At 62.8% G+C, this 19078-nt stretch overlaps 1 protein-coding gene across 8 annotated transcripts in view; it reads right to left on the reverse strand.

Annotated features, from left to right (window-relative positions):
* Positions 1-33: 33 nt before the first annotated feature.
* MROH1 (maestro heat like repeat family member 1) overlaps positions 34-19078 on the reverse strand; it is a 52412-nt gene continuing 33367 nt past the window's right edge. For 3 of the 8 annotated variants that reach the window (XM_061122973.1, XM_061122975.1, XM_061122974.1), the window contains exons 18-43: positions 18768-18909; positions 18413-18465; positions 17853-17960; positions 17346-17465; positions 17126-17248; positions 16241-16387; positions 16129-16155; positions 15205-15327; positions 15020-15099; positions 14665-14947; positions 14094-14198; positions 12318-12453; positions 12087-12199; positions 10937-11089; positions 6116-6270; positions 4083-4248; positions 3315-3511; positions 2665-2802; positions 2314-2428; positions 1884-2030; positions 1592-1780; positions 1314-1469; positions 1111-1245; positions 933-1035; positions 774-839; positions 34-297 (exon numbers count right to left, since the gene is read on the reverse strand). In XM_061122973.1, coding sequence (XP_060978956.1) covers positions 212-297; positions 774-839; positions 933-1035; positions 1111-1245; positions 1314-1469; positions 1592-1780; positions 1884-2030; positions 2314-2428; positions 2665-2802; positions 3315-3511; positions 4083-4248; positions 6116-6270; positions 10937-11089; positions 12087-12199; positions 12318-12453; positions 14094-14198; positions 14665-14947; positions 15020-15099; positions 15205-15327; positions 16129-16155; positions 16241-16387; positions 17126-17248; positions 17346-17465; positions 17853-17960; positions 18413-18465; positions 18768-18909 — 3366 coding nt within the window. In that variant the 3' untranslated portion in view covers positions 34-211. The remainder of the gene's footprint in view (positions 298-773; positions 840-932; positions 1036-1110; positions 1246-1313; positions 1470-1591; positions 1781-1883; positions 2031-2313; positions 2429-2664; positions 2803-3314; positions 3512-4082; positions 4249-6115; positions 6271-10936; positions 11090-12086; positions 12200-12317; positions 12454-14093; positions 14199-14664; positions 14948-15019; positions 15100-15204; positions 15328-16128; positions 16156-16240; positions 16388-17125; positions 17249-17345; positions 17466-17852; positions 17961-18412; positions 18466-18767; positions 18910-19078) is intronic. The other 5 variants (XM_061122978.1, XM_061122976.1, XM_061122979.1 and 2 more) reach the window with 3 other exon arrangements.

The raw sequence follows: 19078 nt of genomic DNA on the forward strand, positions 1-19078 counted from the left end.
CCACAAGACAGGTCACATCACCACGTCACCTGCTGAGCAGCAAATGGCTTTATTGGGAAGACGGGATCTGTGACTTGACCACCCTTGTGTTCCAGCCCTCCCTTGCTGTGTGGGCCCAAGGCCTCCCCGCTCTGCTTGTGGGCAGGGGACTCCTTAGGGCCTCGTCTTGGACCCTAGGGCCGGCCAGGCAGTATTGGGTGTTGGAGCAGCCTCAGGCGAACTTCACCAGGCGGCCCAGAGTCTCCGCAGCTTTAGCGCGCACCTCGGGGGCTGGGTCCTTGAGCAGCAGCTGGAGGGCTGGGGGACAAGGAACCACTCTGCTGGGGGCTCTGCCACAGCCCTTGGAGAACTGACTGAGCCCAAGATTCCGCCCACACCCCGCTAACAGCTGCGACTGAGGCTGCCCCCCCCCCTTACGGGCTCACGGAGCCTGGGGGCCAGGACCCCGAGGCTGACACCCCACCCTGTGCGTGGGGCCGCCCGCCCACCGCCCTCCTAAGACAGGCCTCTGCCGGGAGGGCTCAGGAGCCAACGGAAAGATAGTTTTTCCTTTTTTAGTGTTTTTTAAGCTCTTTTGGAACAGTTAAGAAGTTTCCGTGAATTACTAGAGACGATGAGGTCACCAGTGACAGGGAAAAAATCCTTGAAATCCAGGAAAATCACTTAGTCCCCCCTGGTGCCCACAGGGTCAGCGCAGCCCAGCGTGTTGGGGGGGCGGGGGGCCCTCTGGGCTCCTGGCTGTGTGAGGCGGGGTTGGCAGGACTGGGACTCACCCGCGAGAAGCTGCTCCAGGTCCACCTGCGGCAGCTGCTCAGCCTCCACGTGCAGCACCAAGAACCCTGTGGGGGTGGGGCCGCAGTCAGGGGCCAGTGGGGGGACTGAGGTCAGGGGCGAGGTCCGTGGGGGGGGCGGGGTGCCCGGGGCAGCCTCACCTGTGAGCATGGGGGCGGCAGCACGGACGTCCTCCCAGCTGCTCTTGAAGTAGAATAGACTGGTGCTCAGCAAGCGGCCCAGCAAGTCGGGGAAGTGGCGCATCTGCAGATAGGCGGTCAGGCAGGCCCCGCCCGCGCCCCATCCAGCCCCACCCCGCCGCCCGGCCCCGCCCCTCACCAGGTGCTTGCAGGTGGTGTTGAGGAACTCTCCAAAGTGCAGGCCGTGGCCTTCCTGCAGGTGCTTCTGGAAGACGGCTGCCAGCTCCTCACACTCCAGGTTGGGGCCGCACATGCGCAAGGCGAACCTGCAGGCCTGCAGGGCACATGCTGAGCCCCAAGTCCCTGAGCTGGCCAGGCCTACCCATCCCCCGCGCTGCTCACCGTGACCACGGGGGCCTGGGGGTCCTGCAGGTGCAACAGAAGGGGTGCCAGACCGCCCACAACCTGCTCCAGGAAGACATCCTCGCAGTCCCCATGGCAGGCCTTGTTGAGGTGCCCAAAGAGGCGGATGGACGCCGAGCGGAACTCCATCCTTTCCTGGGCAACAGCGGGTGTCACGTGGCCCTCCCAGCCAAGCTTCCCGGGTGACCCCAGGGCAGTGAAGGGGGAGCAAGGAACAGAGTGGGCCAGGCTGCAATGGCCAGGGGCGGGGGGCCTACGCTGTCGAAGAAGGGCCGAATGCGGACAGCAATGTGCAGCAGCACCGCGCGCAGATCCCAGGTGTCCACTAGGTCCAGCAGCCTTGCCAGGCCCACCATGGCCTCCAGCGCCACCAGGCTGTGTGGGTCGTCCCCGTCATCCAGCCCACTGATCATGGCTGTCAGGAGTTGGGGGCCGTGGGTCTGTACCTGGGGAGACCACACATACCTGTGTGCCCAGGCCACGCCCAGCTGCCCACCCTCTGAGCACCACCTCCGCGCCCGTGCCCGCTGGGTCTACCCAGCGGCTCACCTTCTCTGGGGAGCCCGAGGCCACGTTGGCCAGCCCACGGAGCACCAGTCTCCGCACGCGGGCACTCGTGTCCTTCTGCCGTGCTGTCAGGTTGTCCAGCAGCGACTCCAAGAGCATCAGGTCGTTCACCACGTTGCTGCTGAGCAGCTGGGGGCAGAGGCGTGCTGACCACCACCCCCCCAAATGCACTGGGCAGCATCGGTCCCTGGTCACTGAGGGGTCATGGCTGAGGCCAGCAGGCCAAGCCGGGCTCCTAGCCTTTCCTTAGCCTCCCCTGACTCCTGACCCCAGACCCTCCCTGGCCCTGACTGCCTTGGTCTGGGGTGGGTTTTCAATGTGGCTCCCCCGCCCCACCCAGGCCTGCCTGTGGGGAGGACTTCACACTGCCCCTCCCCCGCCCCGACTCATGGTCCAAAGCAAGTGCTCCTACCTCAGCCAGGAAGGCTGTGGAGGTGACCCTCTGGACCTCATACACGCTGCTCTGTGTAGCGAAGAGCACCTTCATCACCAGGGGAAGCCGGGGACCCGCGAACTTTGCCATGGCACTGGGAAGGAGGCACGCGGGCAGGGGCTGGGGCCTCAGGCTGCCCCGAGCACACCAGTCCCGCGGCCTGGGGTGCATGCACCGTCTGGCCTGCTAGCTCCGCCCCCCAGCTGCCCCCGCACGTCCTCCGCTCAGACACGCCCCCCTCAGAGGCCTTCCCCCTGCGCCCAGTCCGCGCACCTACGGAACTCAGCTGCCCTCATGGACTCCCCGCCGCCCCACGCACTGCCCGCTCACCTGGCCAGCCGGGTGACGCCCTCCTCGTGCCCAGCCGAGGTCTTGAGCAGCTGCCAGCCCCCGTCCAGCTCCATGTGCTGCACCACGTCCTCGTTGCCACCACGGACGAGCACGGCCTGCAGCGCGTCCACCGCAGAGCTGCAGAGACGTGGGCGCAGGCTCGGCTGGCGCTGGCAGGGCGCAGCTCTACCCCTTGCACGCGCGTGCACACACACCCGCTTGTGCTCTTAGAAGACATGCCCAGGCCCCCCAGCCTGCCCCCTGCCAGCAGGGCCCCTCTCCCTGGGCAGCGCTGTGGACCCTCTGCTCTTGCAGGAGCTGAAGGGGCCCCAGCCCGTCCCCAGGCCCCACGACTGAGCGCCAAGGGGAGGTGTGGGCACAGCCAGTGTCTCCAAGCCAGCGGGGCCTCACCCCTGTGGCAGCTGCGCCCCTACAGGGGGGGGGCCAGAGCTGCAGCCAGCTGCAGGTGGGGGCCCAGTCAGTGGCTGCACTCAGGGTGGGCCCGCTCGTAACCTGCCAACCCCAAGCGCTCCCCAGGGAAGGCGCAGCTCGGGGTCATCTGGTGCCGGGGCCCCCACCCCCCACCCCCGGGAAGCTACTTCCAGCAGCCAACAGTCACAGCCTGAGGGGGCCGGGCCAGGCCCACTCACCTGCAAGGCTCGAGGCTCCGCGAGGCCAGGCCTGAGCTGGCGCTCCTCCTCTCCTTGGCCTGCAGGTGCCGGGGTGGCTGGACACCCATGGTGCAGCTGACCCGCAGCAGCAGTGCCGCAAACAGCTGGGGGTAGAGCTCCAGCACCGCTGGCCCAGACGCCGGGGCAGATGCAACCTCGTGCAGCGCACAGGTGGCCTGCAGACGGGCCCCCTCAGCCTTCGCCCCTACCCTCAGCACAGGCTCAGCGAACGCTGGACCCTGCGCCCGGGACAAAAACCAGCCCGCAGCCCCTCTTTCTCTGCAGGCACTCCGTGTCCCCCGAGGTCTTGGGCCCTGGGAGGGGTGGCTGTGGGGGTGGGACGAGGAGCCCAGCCCTGTCCAGCTTGGCCCGCAGGGCAGAAGGCAGGCCCAGGGCAGTGTGGCCGCCTTGGGGACTGGCTCCCAGCATCTGCTCTCGGCTCCTCAGCAGGAGGAGGAAATTCTTGCAGCTGCTTCCCTGTGGAAATGCTGCCAAGCTGGGTTTATTTTTTTCCCCGTAGGATGAAATAGAGTGGGCTCCCTTGGGGGCCTACACCTGCAGGGACTTTATGAGCCTGGGCTCACAGCTCACTGGCTCCAGGGTTCCCATCAGCCGCCAGGTGCCAGCAAGGCGCAACCCAGGCTCCCCATGGGGCCCTCTGGCAGTGGCCATGTGGCCCCTCATCGCCTCCTGGGCCCAAGAGGGTGGGCAGAGGGGGCGGTGTGTGCCGGCCCAGCCCCCACTCACTGCGAGGGGCAGCAGGGTGGCCACGCGGTCCGGCGTGCTACTCAGCAGGAAGGCCCGGCTCTCCTTGAACGGGACGTCCCTGCTTATCTTCTCCAGGAGCAGCCCCAGGACCTGTGCGGCGAGGCCGGGCTCCAAGGCCAGTGCTCGCCACAGGGTGCAGGTGTGGCTGGAGGGGCAGAAGAACGACCCCTCTGAGCCTCTGCCGGCCCCAGCACCACAGCCCTGGCATGCCCACCGGCCTCAGCTCCAGCCAGGCCACAAACAGCACCCTGACTCCAGGCCCTGACTGACCCCTTCCTCCAACCCAGGGGCCTAACCAGGCAGCCTGATGGTGAGCAGAGACCCAGTGGTGGGGAGGTGTCCCCTGGAGCTGCCAGAAGCAGACACTGGGCTCCCTAGAGGAGACACTGTCACCCCAGCCCCGAGGACACCTGCAAGTCACTTCTCCTGAGCAAAGAGCAGCACGTGACCAAAGAGGCGTGCAGGTGAGGTCAGGCGGAGGCTGCAGGAGGCCCGAGCAGCCCCAGCCCCAGCATTCACACAGGGTGTGGCTGTGCGGCACATTTACAGGGAGAAGTGACAGACTTCAGAACCAGAAACTCTATAAACACAGGGTGCATCTGGAAGCAAACCAACAGCCCTGGAGAAATGAGACATGCAGCGCTGTGCTTGGTGACGTACTCAGCATCAGCCTGGACACGGCAGGAGAGAGAAATGGTGAACTGGAAGACGAGTGGAGGAAGTTGCCCAGAACCCCGTAGGGAAGGGTCATCGGATGTTCAGAAGCAGAGGTGTCGGGGGCAGGGCGGTGGGAGTGAGCGCACATTCGAGTGGCGTCTCACAAGCAGAGGGGAGACGGTGTCTGAAGAAGACAGGCTGAAAATCGGGAGAGCTGATGACAGACACTCACTCACAGGCTCAAGGAGCCAGGGAGCCCCCTGGCAGGACCAAGAACAGAAAGCCTCAGACCCCTCTCTGCCAGAAGGTGCAAAGCGCCATCAACAAGGGACACCCAGTGCTCATCCCTCGGCCTCAGCCCCAGCTGGGGTCACAGGAGCCAGAAAGGACACGTCCTCTTACTCAAACTAAAAGGAAGCATGTGCCAAGCTCGAGCTGTAAACCCAGCAATAGCCGGGGAGAGGGACAGCTGAGTAAACGCAGTCCAGATGCACAGGAGTGCAACTTCCAAACTAACTGAGTGAAAAGTCAAATTGTAACAAGACCCTGTCAATCTAAAAAAGACGGTAAGGAAAATAAAAAAGATTGAGGGAAGAAAAATAGGCAGTTGGTTTAATACCAACCATATCAGCAATCAAGTGCGGTTTACTCTGGGAAAGGGACACCCCTAGAGCGCAAGGGGAAAAAGGCCGACAGTGATGGCAGGAGGGACAGTGGCAAACGGGACCACCGTGTCTGGGGAGTGGTGCCCGCGTCTGAGCAAGAGCCAAGCAGGCTGTGGGAGCCCCAATCTGGGGCAAGTGCAGGCGTAGGTGCTTTGGGCCACAGCCACAGGGAAGGATGCGAGGCCTCCCTGTCCCCTGGCATGGGGATCTCCAGATCACGGGTGCCGCCTCCACCCACCACGTGGACCTAAAGAAAGGCATGCCCAGCGGGCCCTGAGCTTTGGAGGCACTGGGAGCGGAGCAAAGGCTGCCTGGAGGCCTCATTGCAGGAGCAGGGGCCCCAGGGACTGTGGCAACCCACAGGGCCCGGCACAGGCACGGGTGTGGACACGCCCTGCCCTGAGAACCCAAGGACGGGCGCTCGGGAGCCAGGGGTGTCCGTGGCAGATGGAGACCCTTCTTGGCTCAGGGTCCTCCTCATGAATGAGGGTAGATGGAGGCCCGGCAGAGCACCAGCCCCAGAGAACTGGCCAGCACTGCCCGTGAGAATGAGCCATCTCCACCCAGCCCAGTGCCAGGGCCTCCAGGCTCCCACACACAGGATTAGGGGGCCCATGAATACCTGGTCAGGCGGCGGGACACCAGAGCATGGAGCCCATCCATCCCTGCAGGCGGGTGGGCACCAGGTACCTGTCAAAGGGCAGGGGGCTGCCCAGAAGGCTGGACACCACAGCAGCGCAGTGGTGGGTAGCCAGGACAAACACGCTGTGCTGTGCGGCCTGTAGGACGTGCTCCTCTCGGGTCTCCTGCAGCTTGGAGCGCAGCACGCTCACAATCTCCAGCACCTGTGGGCAGGCGGCGGTCAGGCCAGCGACAGGACACGCCCGTGTGGGTGCCGATCCCTGGGGCCAGGGAGGCCAGCTCCCCCCAGTGACATCGGGGCTCCTCGCTGCCAGCCCTGATGAAGGAGAACAGGAGCCAGAGCCCTCAGGGCCAAGGGAGTTGACTCACAGCCCCAGAGTCCATGTGGGAAGGGACAGGAACCCAAGAGGGGCCTGTTGACGGGGGGAGCCAGGACAGACAGAAAGACACACACAGCCTAAGCGGGCAGAGTGGGAGGGCAAGGCCACCGGGGTGAGTGCTGAGGCTCACAGGATGACCCTGCCTCGACCCCTGCAGGCAGGACACGGCTGCCCACTGCTCACCGGGAAGCGCCCCGTCCCTCCTCCCAGGCCGCAGGGCTTTCCGGCCACGGCAGCTACACGGCAGCAGGTGGGCAGCAGGGCACACGGCGGCCCCAGCTGACGGGGTACCACCCCGCACTGTCCAGGCTGGACAGCTGAGAAGCGCACTGCTGTGAGGCGAAAGCTGATGACAGAGCACTGGCCACGGCCCCACGGACAGGGTCCCCTGGACGGGGAGCTGGCAGCCATGGGCTCCGCCCCAGGGCAGGGCTGGCTGAGGACCCGATGGGGGCCCCAGGCCCAGGAGCAGAGGGAACGGCCTGCCGAGCTCTGACAGGGACCCACGCCCATGGCGGGAACAGGGGCAGGGGGGAAATGCAGGCACCGTGTGTCCAGTGTCCAGCCTGAGGGAGGGGCTCTGTCACTACAGTTCTCAAAGGATTTGTAAACATAATGAAATCCTTCTCTTTCTTTGACCGTGAGTCCAGAAGGCTGACGACCTTCTAAAGGCCTGGACCTCTTTGCTGTGGCTCTGCCCATCGGCCCCGGCCCTCGGCCCATCCAGCTGTGTGCCTCCCTGACCAGCCGGCTGCCACCACACTGAACCTGCTCAGGGAGCCTGGTGGGAGGGTGGGGCTGAGCTGACTGTGGCTGGGTTCTCGTCTCGGCCGTGGACATGGGCCCAGTGACATTCGCGGGTAGATGGGCTATGATTGTCCCATCCACCGTGCCACTGGAACAGGCCACACCATCTCTGGGGCAAGGAGCGTGGCTCGCTCCAGTCTCTCGGGCTCTTTCTCGGCCGTGAGAGGCAGGGCTCCCCAGAAGACCCCAGGCCTGCCCGGCTGGCACTGGTGCAGTTTTCACGGGTGCAGGTGATAGTGGCGCCCTGTGGAGGCCAGTCCCTCACCTCAGGTTCTCAAAGTCCACTGGAACATAACTGCCCGTATGTACACTTGACTGCATTTCAAATTTCTGCATGTAATTTTTTCCCTGTTTCCTTTTGCTCCCTTGGGTGTCAGTCTGTCTGAGACACTGTCTCAGCTCATCTGTCTCTGTTGTCTTTGCTTCTGCAGACTTTCTCAGCAGCGATACCCATGGGTGCCAAGAGCAGCTTGGCCCTGACACTCTGGAGCCGTGATGGCACTCTAGCGCTCAGGTGTGGCGGCTCTGGCTGCATCTGCACCAGGTTCTCTGCTTCCCGGGACTGGTGAGCGGGGCCCACCCAGCCCAGGGAGCTCAGGGCCACCCCAGGCCTGCTGGGCTGCTCCACACTCGCCCTCAGCAGCCCATGCCCGTGCTTCTAGACTGGGACCCCTTCATGGGGACCTCCTCCTTAACCTGCACAGGTTCCTGTGGGCGCGGCTGCCTCACCCAGGCACATGCCCAGGAGGAACCACTGGGTGGGGTCCCTCTGCCTTAGGTCTGCCCGCCACCTCTGTGGGGTGGTGCTGCTTCCCACGCCCACACGTTGGGAGGCAGCTGTTCGTTCCTGCCACGTCCCTCTGCCCTTGACACCCAGTTCCTTCTGCGCCCACCTGACCATCCTGGTGTGTTGGGGCAGGGGTCAGCCCGGTCACGGGTCACCAAATAGGACCCCTTTTTCTGATCTGGTATCAGAGAAACTCAAGTCCGACTGTGCAGGTGTCTCTGGGGGTCCCCCGGCACGCTCTCGGGGCAAGAAAGGAAACAGCACCGATGGCGCCGATGCCGTGTCCCTGTCACGTGAGCTAGAGGGGGTCTGCGGCAGACAGGCTGGAAGCGTGAGGCAGGGACGCCGCCCGGGGGTAGGTGTGCTGAGCGGGTCTGCAGGCTGAGCCAGAGGAGACAGTCTGGCAGCTCTGGAGGCCAGCAGCCGGCTCAGCACGTGGGCCCGGGGAGAGGCACCCTGATTTATCCAGGATGGGCAGGACTCAAAACTACTAGTAAACTCCTAGAGAAAGACGGAAATCTTAAGGACACTAGATTTGGTAATGACTCCTCGGAAATGAGCCTCAAAGCACTGCATGTGGAGCTGCAGCAAAATACATGATCTAGGGAGAAGACGACCTGTGCAAAAACACCTGCCAGTTGTCTGTCTGATAATGTGTTAATTTCAGAGTACAGGCAGCTCCTGCAGTTCCAAAATGACATCAAATCCAATAACCTGATCTGGAAATGGGCAGTGGACTTCTCTGAAGAAGACAAACAAATGGCCGGCAAGTCATCCGCATCACTCACTGCACAGGAAGCTCAAGTTGAAACCAGTATGACATGCTGCTTCACACACATCAGGGTGGCCATTATCAAAAACATAGGCATTGACAAATACTGGCCAGAAGCCCCATGCCCTGCTGGTGGGAACGTAAACTGGTGCAGTCACTATGGAAAACAGTATAGCAGTTCCTCTGAAAATTCAGAATAGAATCACCATAAGATCCTGCAACCCCACTTCCAGATGTTCACCCAAAATAAAACAGGATCCTGAAGAGATATGCCTTTCACCCATGTTTACAGCAGCATGACTCACAACAGCCAAGAGAAGGAAGCACACCAAGTGTCCATCAACAGAGGAACAAATCAACAAAACGTGTGCATATACATACAGACACCAGGGCCACCAGCGGCCACGCCCTGCAGTCCAGCCTGTCCCCCTCTCCCGACACAGAGCCACCAGGCTACCTTTCTACCACTCAGAGCTGACCCAGAAGCCCCACTCAGTGCAAAACCCAAACCTTGGCCTGTCAACCCCTGACCATCGCTTGCAGTCACACCCTCCTCCATCCTCCTTCCACTCCCCGCCCCACACCCTCAGGCCCTGGCTGGGGCCCCACGTTGGCACACGTTCCCCTCCAGGCGCCACATACCCCGCCGCCCCCCACCCCCCCCCGCCTCAGCAGGCGGCCCCTCCACACAGGGCTTCTCCACTGGCAGCTCCTCCTCCGCCTCCCCTCCAGAAGACACCTGTGAGGGACCCATCCAATATAGGACTTGTACCCGGAATATACAAAGTATTTCTGCAAACCGGTAAGAAAAGCACAGACTGCCCAGAAGAAAATGGCCAAGATCACTCTCCTCATGGAGGAGATCTGAGTAGCCAAGAAACATGCCAAGTGTTCCAGTTCCTAAGCCACAGAGAAATGTGCACGAAGAAGTTGGGACAGCCCCGTGGCCATCTGATAGCCCTGGGACAGCAGCACAAAGGCCTCTCCTGCGGCCCCAGTCACTTTCCTGGGCATGTCTCCAACCGAAATGCACCCTCAGGTCCAAAGGAGCCCGACTCCAGGAGCACTCTCATGCTCAGACTGGGAACTGCCCAGCGCTCGCTGAGGTGGGCAGGTGAGGGAGTGATGGAGCAACCCACATGGGCCAGGCCTGGAAGACACATGCCGTCCCACAGATAACAGCCATGCAGGCCAGATGTGAGGCGCCTTCTACATGAGGTGCATCCCAAGCCCTGCTCTGTGCTGTGGAGAGCTTGTGGCACCCTATGGGGCCAGCTGGGGTTCCAGGGGCTCTGAGGTTGGTGGGGCCTCTGCTCCTGTCTGTGAACCCCAAGGCTGTGCACTTAGCACAACCTTCCTTTCTGTTGCTATGCTTCACTTTAATAGGGAGCTTAAATCTTTTTCCAGGCATATGGGACCCCACCTGCTGGGCCATCCCATTCGTAGGATTCATGGGCAGCCGTGAATCAGGCACTAATATAGCAGTCACCTGAGCTTTGGAGCCTGTTCAGGCCTCAGGACCTGAGCACGTCTGTCAGGGTGACTGGCAACCATGTTTGGGGACCACGTAGGCCGCCACGTGAGCTCATGGCCAGAAGGCCTCAAAGGTGATGATGGGATGGTGGATAGGGCAGGATCTGAGTGGCCGGGACACCTCTGCTCTGGACTGGACCTGCCGGGGAAGCCTCTGTGCCAGCACCTGGTGACCCTGTGGACCCCTGTCCTCACCAGCAATGTGAGCAGGGCGCTTAATCCGTGCCAGCTCAGTGCCCAATCACAGACCCTAGCACTGGCCTTTCCCTTTCAACTGTCTTTTCTACCTTTACGTTCTGAGCAGTTACTTTCGCTTAGTTTAGTCTTCAAAGAGAAGAGAAAGATTTATCCAATCAGGCCCACAGGGAGAAGCGCAGAGTGCTGAGGTTCAAACCTCCACAGAGCAGGCGTTGGGGTGAGAGAGTGGGGTGGGGAGCCCCAGGTTACCAGCCCTGCCCACTGGCACTCCCGGCTGACCGGCTGGACATGACCACGCCCACGCCACAAGCCTAGGGAGCTCTAGACCAGGCCCCGCCCTGCCCACGCCTGGCCCCGCCCTGCCCACGCCTGGCCCCGCCCCCAGGCCCCACCTTCTCCTGCAGCATGCTGCCCCGCTCCTTGAGCAGGCAGTTGATCATGACAGTGGCAGCTCGAGAGCAGTTCTTGTCGGGATCTCCCAGGCCCTCAAACAAGGTTAGCAAGAGGCTGATGAGCTGATCTGGCGGGAGGCGCTTGGCAATAATCTAGGAGGACAGTTGCATCAGGAAGACAGAGAGGAGCGGGTCAGCACACCTTCGGGGCGTGGATCCCAGGGACTCAGCTTCTCAGGGAAGGACTGACCCCTCTCAAACCCTCCTCCAACTTTTCCCACCCTCTTACAGGCCCTTAAAGCCTTTGGAGCTTCTGCCAGTGCCAGGTGGGGTGGCCCATGCCCAGGACTCCTCCCCAGACTGAAGCCAGGTCTAGGTGCAGCCCATGGCCTCCAGCCCCAGGCCTCTGGAACGGGGTCCCTGGGCATCTGCAGGGCCCAGGTCAGCGCCCTCCCAGAGGCGCCTCCTGACCAGCGGGGTAGGCTAGGAGTGGTCCTGGTGTGCAGCCTCTCTAGGCTACAGCCTCTCTAGAGTCAAGGGCAGATGGGGGCATGCTCTACCCTGGACTGCCCAGCCTCGGAGGCTCCAAAGCACCCTCAGCTCCTCCCACAGCCCAGCAACAGAGGAGAGTCCCTGGCCTCCCTCCACATAACAGAGAGCAACCAAAAGTTGGGGCAGATAAACTCTGCACAGAGAAGAAATAAAATCACAGAAGTGGATGAATATCTAGAAACTCTGACCCCAAACACGAAGTTCCTGCTCCCCCTGGACTCCCCTTGGGCTGGGTCTTTGCTTCTCAATGCCTGAGCCCCCCTGACCCCCGCAAAGGGCCCTGCTGACCCCCTTCCCTTCCATCTTCAGCAGGAGAGAAAGCCTCCAGACCCATGAGGGCCATTTCTAGTCACCAAGTGGAACAGAAGCACTGCCCTGGCTTGGGAGTCACGGGGTGGGCTAGGGCAGCTTTCTCAACCTTGTGGAGTCAGGAGCTGAGCTCCTGCCACCCCCCTGGGCCCTGGAGGGTGGGCCCAGCAAGTGCATGAGGGGCGGGGGTGCTGGACACGGAACTCTGATAAGACCTCCCTGTCTGCCCAGCTGGCACCCACAGAGCCCGTACGTGCAAGGAGCTGCTGCAGCGGCCATTGGCAGGTACCTGGGCAATGCTGTGGCAGGTGTGGAAGAGAATGGTGGGGTCAGGGTGCGCCAGGCCATCCTTGAGGCTGAGGAGCTGCTCAGCCACGTCATCCCGGTAGTCTCGTGAGAAGCCTGCAAGGTGGCAGGGCACGTGGGGTGGGCACAGGCCTTCCCTGGCCACCAGAGGCCCAGCCTCTGCTCCCTCATCCCCCCAACACACACACACTGCTGCCCAGCCGGGGGAGCTCACCCTCATAGCCCAGCTGCAGGTACAGCAGGGAGTGGACGCAGCTCACAGCCTCTCGGCGAGTGGCAGGCCAGAGGTCGGCGCACCGTGGGGAGAAGAGGCCAACGAGGAGGCCCAGGTTGTGGAAGGGCACCAGGGCCTGGAGAGGCAGACGTGGGGGTGCGGTGGGGATGCTGGGGGCAGACAGCCAGAGATGGCACTGGGGCTCAGGAGTCGCTGGGGTGGGCAGGTATCTGCACCCCCTGGATCCAGATATGGGCGGGCGTGTGACCAGAGGGCAGCCCTCCCCCACCCCAGGGTGGGTCCCAAGAGGGACGAGAGCTGGGCAAGCAGGGGCGTGGACAGGATATGGCTGGCCTCTGCTCACTCCTCAGACACATGGGAATCCCTGCCCCAAAAGCCAAGGGGTGCTACACGAGCCCTTCCACCCCCATGGGGACTGGGCCTGTTCTTCAGAGCCTTTCTTCAGAGACTTTCCTGTTCTCCTTTCAACCCTGCTCTGGCCAAAGGGCCTTGCTTCCTACGCCCCAAACCGGGGGACATCAGCTACCCACCCCCAACACACAGCCCACACCAAGCAGCCTCCCAGGGAAGCGCCACCATGCGCCCCGCCCAGCACAGGCTCTTGAAGGATGTGGGGCTCCAGGCTGCTACTCCTCCTGAAACCAGGGGAAGGCTGGACGAGGATTGGGGACTACCAGCTGCATTCCTCTCCACGAGGGCAGAGCCCTGTCTCGTCACGAACAAAAACTGAACTCTAGTTGGACCAGGTTTATGTGAAAAACAGGCCATGGGAGAACCTGGGTGGGAAAAGCTGTCTAAGCCAGCCAACAGACGATGCTCTGAACACAACAAAAAAATAAACACTGCTAAACAACAAGCTTCTCGCTTGACATTTAGCGGTTCGGGGCCACCACCAGTGTTCACCTTCCTGCTGTCAGCAGCACAAGCCCACAGGCGTTGGGATGGTGAGAAAGGTCGAACTCATGGCCTTTGTGAATGGCTATGGCTGTGTGTCTTAAGAGCAGAGAATTAACTAAAAACTCGTTAAGAGTCACAGAGGAATCTTATTCCTTATAAACTACCCAGTTCCTACCAGTTCCTAAGTATCCAAAAGCCCAGTTCTCCTGCCTACCGCAATAAGTAAATGATTATGTACAGCGGAGACAGCAGCGACAGACCGTGCCTCTGCTAGGGCTGGGGGCCGGGGTGGCCAGGTCCATCATTGTCAGCACAGGAGCCCTGTCAAGGCCACACGGGAGTGTGGGAGGACCACGCCAGTCCACCCTAAAGCCAGCAGAGTAACGGCTTTGTAAGAACAACTGTGAAGTTCTAACAAGGGAAGAGGAGCTGCTGAACCCCAACAAATACTAAAATGCAGAGTAACCGTGCGGCTCTGGGAGACGCTCCTTCCTACCGCTCCAACTAACAGTGCTGTCTTCACCGCTGCGCTCCAGGGGTTCACAAGTCCCCACCTTGGCCCGAGCTGCGGCTTCTGCCTCCAACACCCTCCACTCCTCTCACGTGGAGGTCCCCATCACCCTTCCCTGCATCGGGCGGGCTCCCAAGGACGAGGCTGCCCATCAGATTCAATGCTGAGTGGCCAGCCCTGAGGACACTTGCTGACCCTTGTGGTCCTCTGTCCACAGCATAGGAGAGGACAGTGCTGCTCGCAGCAATGGGCAGTGGGAGATGCAAGGGCCCCACGCTGTGGTTCCCGGGCCGGGGGACGGGCATGGGGCCGGGGAGGGGCCGTGCGGGCTGCCCTGGGGCACTCACGCTGATCTGCAGGTGTTCTAGGAAGAACTGCAGCAGGCAGGCACTCAGGCCGAGTGCCCGCACCCGCTCGTGGCCCCTTGGGGACTTGATCCATGGGCTCAGGTGCTGGGGAAGAAGGGGCTTTGATAGGTGCAGCTTGGGGCAGCCTCCCGGCCAGGCCACCCTCTGGGCATGGGGGCCAGTGCGCCAGGTCAGAGTGGGCCCCCTGGGCAGCGCCTCCCCGACCCCGTCGTTCTGTCCTGCTGGCCTGGCTCATGGCCATGGCCACCCCTGGTGGACTCTCTAGCCATGCCCATGCAAGGACATGGTGTTCCCAGACATGGGTCTGTCCTGCCCCAGCCCACAGCCACCCACCCACCATCATGATGGCCTCAGAGGGTCAGGAGTGCCCATCTGGGGCACCTCAGGGTTTCTCTGTCCAGGCCCCACGATGGGGGAGCAGAGAGATCGAGCTCCAAGCCCCTGTCTGCTCAGACTACACCCGTCTGCATACCCCCAGGCCAGAGGGGCGCTGCTCACTGGCTCACAGGCCACCTCCCACTTGCACAGAGCACCATGGCCCGCCACACACCTCCACCATGACCTGCAGACCCTGGGGCGTCATGTTCCGCTGAAGGAGGCTCGTCAGCAAGTCCTTCAGGGCCTGCATGGTGTCCAGGTACAGGGACTGGAACAAGAGAAGTTGCCAGTCCTGCTGTGACCCCCCACCCGTGGACAGGGCCACCGCGGGGGCCGCTGATACCTCCTGGTGGCTGTCCCCCTCCTCTGGCTCAGGCAGCATGGCCATGACACTGTGCAGGCAGCTGTGAATCAGGTCCGCCTGCACCTGCTCCTCCAGGGCTGGCTCCAGGGTACTGAGCCGCCAGTTAAGGCCCAGCGCTCACGCAGAGGGCCCCCCCCACAGCCGCCGCCCAAGGAAAGGATACACCAGGTACGTGCAGGCGAGCATAGCCTTCTTCCGAATGGGTGTCCTCAGCGAGTCTGGGGGCTCTGCTTTGATGAACTCCTGGGGGAGCAGCCGCAGGGCAGCCCTTGGCCGAAGCTCCAGCTTGCCCCCAGTTCAGGCCCCACAACCCAGGGGCCCAGCCCTCCCCAGCCCACCCGCTCTCACCACCATCTGCGCCACCAGCTCGGCCTTCCTCGAGAGGTGGAAGGAGCCGCCGTGGGCGCTGCTGCAGATGGCCTGGGTGGCCATGCACACGCTCTGCACCAGGCTCAGTCTCAGGGCCGGGTCCTGCAAGGACAACCGGGCTGCGGGAGCCGCCGAGGCCCGAGGCCCATGGGCTGAACCCGGCGGGAGGGGGCCACCCACAGCGGTGAGGCCAGGCCGCTGGCCACTCTCCTGCAAGCTAGACGTGGACTCCCCTCCAGTCTACGGGCTCTCGGCCAGTCCTCCATGTGGGCCAAGGTGGGTCTGTGAAAGAACCCGAGGCCCTTGGCTGTGGGCCTGACCTGGGGGTCCCGGGGTCACAACCCTGGGCAGATGACTGCAGGCTCGCCATGCGCCATCCAGCTGCGTCCCCCAGGTGGAGGGGATGCTGTTGCCCCGGCAGAGCCCCAGCAGATGGCTGGCCCCCAGCTCTAAAGGGCTGAGTCAGAGAGGTCACAGAACAGCCCTGGCCCAGCGACCCCATGAGACCCAGGGTGGTGGGGGTCTGCTCTTCAGGGTGACAGCCCGGCCGCTCCCAGAGAAGGTTCCCAGGTTAGTGCCAAAGTCCACAAGGGAGTCGTGTTAGTGAGGCAAAGGCTGCTGTCCTGGATGCAGAACTCCTCCGACCAGGCGCTGGCGGAGATGGAGTGGAGCCAGGAGAGGGGCATAGCCGAGGCCCCCGAACAGCCTGCGAGCCACCACCTCCCCTCCGTCCCCCCTACCTCTGGGGCCTGGGCCAGGGCAGGAGCTCCTAGGCCCCAGAGGGCCATCCTGCAGGCCTTGCCTGAACTGGGACTAGGACGCCCCGGGAGCGCCCCGCTGCCGCCCCGGCTGCCGCCCGGCCAGCCCACACAAAGGAGAGAGCTCAGGCCCCGCACACTGTACCTTGGTCTCTACTTTTATCCCCAGAACCTGGATGACAGAAGTGAGACAAGTTACATAAGAGGCTCCTGAGGCAGCGCCCCGCCCTGAGCCTCTGAGACACCCAGACGCCCACCTTGGTGCTGAAGCACTGGGACATGTTCCGGAACACGTCCGCCTCCACCCTGGCCAGCAGCAGCTCACACGGGGCCCGGGCTGCCACGTGCCCGTAGCACAGGATCAGTGCACTCCTCACTTTGTCGGCCTCGCTCTCGCTCCGATCCTGAGAGGTCAGAGTTCTGTGACAATCACACCCCGAGCAGGAGCCGCGCCCTCCGACCCCAGGTGCCAAAGAACGGCAGAGCCGGTCTGAAAGAAGACGCCACTTGACCGAGGAGACCCCATGTCTGGGGCCTGTTGGGGACCAAGGGCCAGAGTGGAAAGGATGCGGGGGGCACCACGGCGGGAGGGCCAAGCAGGAGGAGGGGCTGGGGGCTGAGAGCAACCAAAGGGCCGGGTGGGGTCCCCGTCTTCGCTTGGGTGGCTGCCCAGGGCCCCTATGCCCTAGGGGCTTGTTCACACTATATCAGCCCGAGACCCTGGCACTGGTAACCCCAGTCCAGGGAGACGGGCTGGGGTAGGAACAGACAGCGCAGGTGTTTCCCTTGCACCAGCTTCAGCCCGCGTGCAGCATCGACCGGCCACCAGGGGGCAGACGACACACAAACTGGAGGCGGGACAGGGAGGGGCTGCTCCCATCCTGCTGCCCAGAGCCGGTTCGTTGCCCCCCACCCCAATGTGGGAGGGAGCCCACACACACCAGCCCCACCCATGAGGAAGCAGAGACTGGAGGTCAGCTCTCTGCCCCACCCCCAGCCTGCAGGGCACTGAGCCCGGGAAGCTCTAGGACTAACCCCATCCGCCCTCCCGAACCTCAGCATGCTGGCACCACAGCTAAGACAAAACCCTGGGGCCAGGCTGCCCCAGGCCTCCCCGTCAGCTGTCAACCTGACCTCGCTACCTTAAAAATGTTGAAAATGCCGGCAGATTTTCTGAGCACATCTGACTTCACAAAGTCTTCCAGCTGGGCCAGGGTGTCATCCAGGTGGGAGGTGGCACAGATCCCAAAGCAACAGGCAAGGCCCTGGGGAGGCACAGGTGCACTCACACCTGGGCAAGGTGGGGCGGGGGGCGCGCGCACACACGTGCGCCCACACGCGCACACGCTGGGGGGCAGCCACCTCACGCTCCCTCTCCTCCTGGTATCTGGCCGTCTCCAGCAGCTCCTGCAGGTGCTTCCTCACCACCTCCTTACTTGAAGCGGCACCCAGGGTGGTCCCGACACATTTGTAGAGGAAGTTCTGCAACGAAGCCAGACAAGGGGTGGTGCCAGCCCCCTAGCGGAGGGATGCCCTCAGTGGGGCACTCAGTGCCTGCACCATGGGCCAGACACACCACTGCACACCACTGCAAGGGCCAGGCGCGCTCTGCGCAGTGTCTGAGGAGCAGCAGGTGGGTGTGGAGCGCTGCGTCTCCAGCCGCCAGCCCACAGCCTTCTGCTCCAGGTCCTGCCAGGACCACAGCAGCCACCAGACAGGCTCAGGGAGCAAGAGACGGAATCGGGGGACAGGCTCGGGGGCCTTGCCCTGGCACTGCTGGCAGCGTGTCCTCCTGCACCTCCTCCTGGAGGAGCTCCTCCTGGGCTCCCTTCCCCCACCCCTCCTCCTGGGGCTCCCCTCCCCGTGCACCTTCTCCAGGGGCGTCCCGTTGTAGTTGGGTAGCTGCTTGCACATTTCCAGGGTCAGCTGGCAGACCCAGGTGTTGTCGGACACGACAGCCAGGGAGTCCCGGAGAAACTGCGGGCAGGAACTCTACCAATGAGTCTGGCTCAGCCTCTCACTGGCCGGACTAGGGGAGAACCCAAAGCCCCTGGTGCCACAGGCGGTGACCACAGTTCCTGTGCCATAGCTCTGAATGGCCGTAGAGAACTTTGAAGCCGAGACAGAAATTCTGGCTGGTGAGGCGTGCAGCACACGTGCACTAAGGCCTCAACCAAGCAGGGGACCGGACGGGGGGCTCCCTGGCCAGAGCAGCCCCTGTGATCTGACCGCATCGCAGCACATAGTCTTCACCCCAGAGACACTCACCTGTCCCTCCGCCCCTCCCCATCACCACCAGGTCAAGGCAAGCACCACCACTCTGGGAGGTACAGTGCCCCCAGCACCCACTGCCCCAGCCCTCCCCACCCGGGCCAGAAAAGGGCCTGTGCCCAAAGCAGGCTAACTCTCGTCTCCTCCTCTTCTCTCACCATCAGCAGCTTTTCTTCCCACTCCTTCTGTGACAGGGTTTCTTCACTGTATTCTGAAATGATCAGTCACCCGCTCAGCCTGGCGGACAGCAGTGGAGTGCTCAGAGTCCCCTCCACCAGGCCCAGGCCCCTTTGGCTCCAGGATAGAAGAAGAAAGGGCCCACATCTAGTAAGCTTGCAGGTGACACCAGGCAGCGAGCATCTTTCCAGCCCACTCTCCAGGCCCTTTCCTGAACCACAGCAGAGGCGATTTCTTCCAACTTTTAAAACCCTGGTCTCCAGTGCCCAGCCTTGATGCCAACAGGCAACAATCGGGGTCAGAGGAGGAGCAGCAGCACCCCACCCCGGGCCTCACCTTCCAGGTGCTCCAGCAGCAGGGGGATGGCAGTCGCCCACCGCTGACCCAGGGCCGGGTGGATATCCTGATGCAAGACACTCAGGAGGCGCAGTGAGGCTGCCCCACGACCATCCCCCACATATGGATTGGAAGACACGGCCTGCAGGAGGCAGAGTTGAGGTCTCCACCAGCGTCCTGGGCCACAGTGCTCCACCCAAGGCCAAGCATGGATACCCAGGTGGGGGCAAGGAGGCCCCAGAGACACAGTTCCCTAAATCCCTCCCGGAGTGCCCGATGGTCCTTCCCGGGGCAGTGACAGCACGAGGATG

Source organism: Dama dama, chromosome 21 (assembly GCF_033118175.1).
Source record: "Dama dama isolate Ldn47 chromosome 21, ASM3311817v1, whole genome shotgun sequence".
Classification (NCBI taxonomy): Eukaryota; Metazoa; Chordata; class Mammalia; order Artiodactyla; family Cervidae; genus Dama; species Dama dama.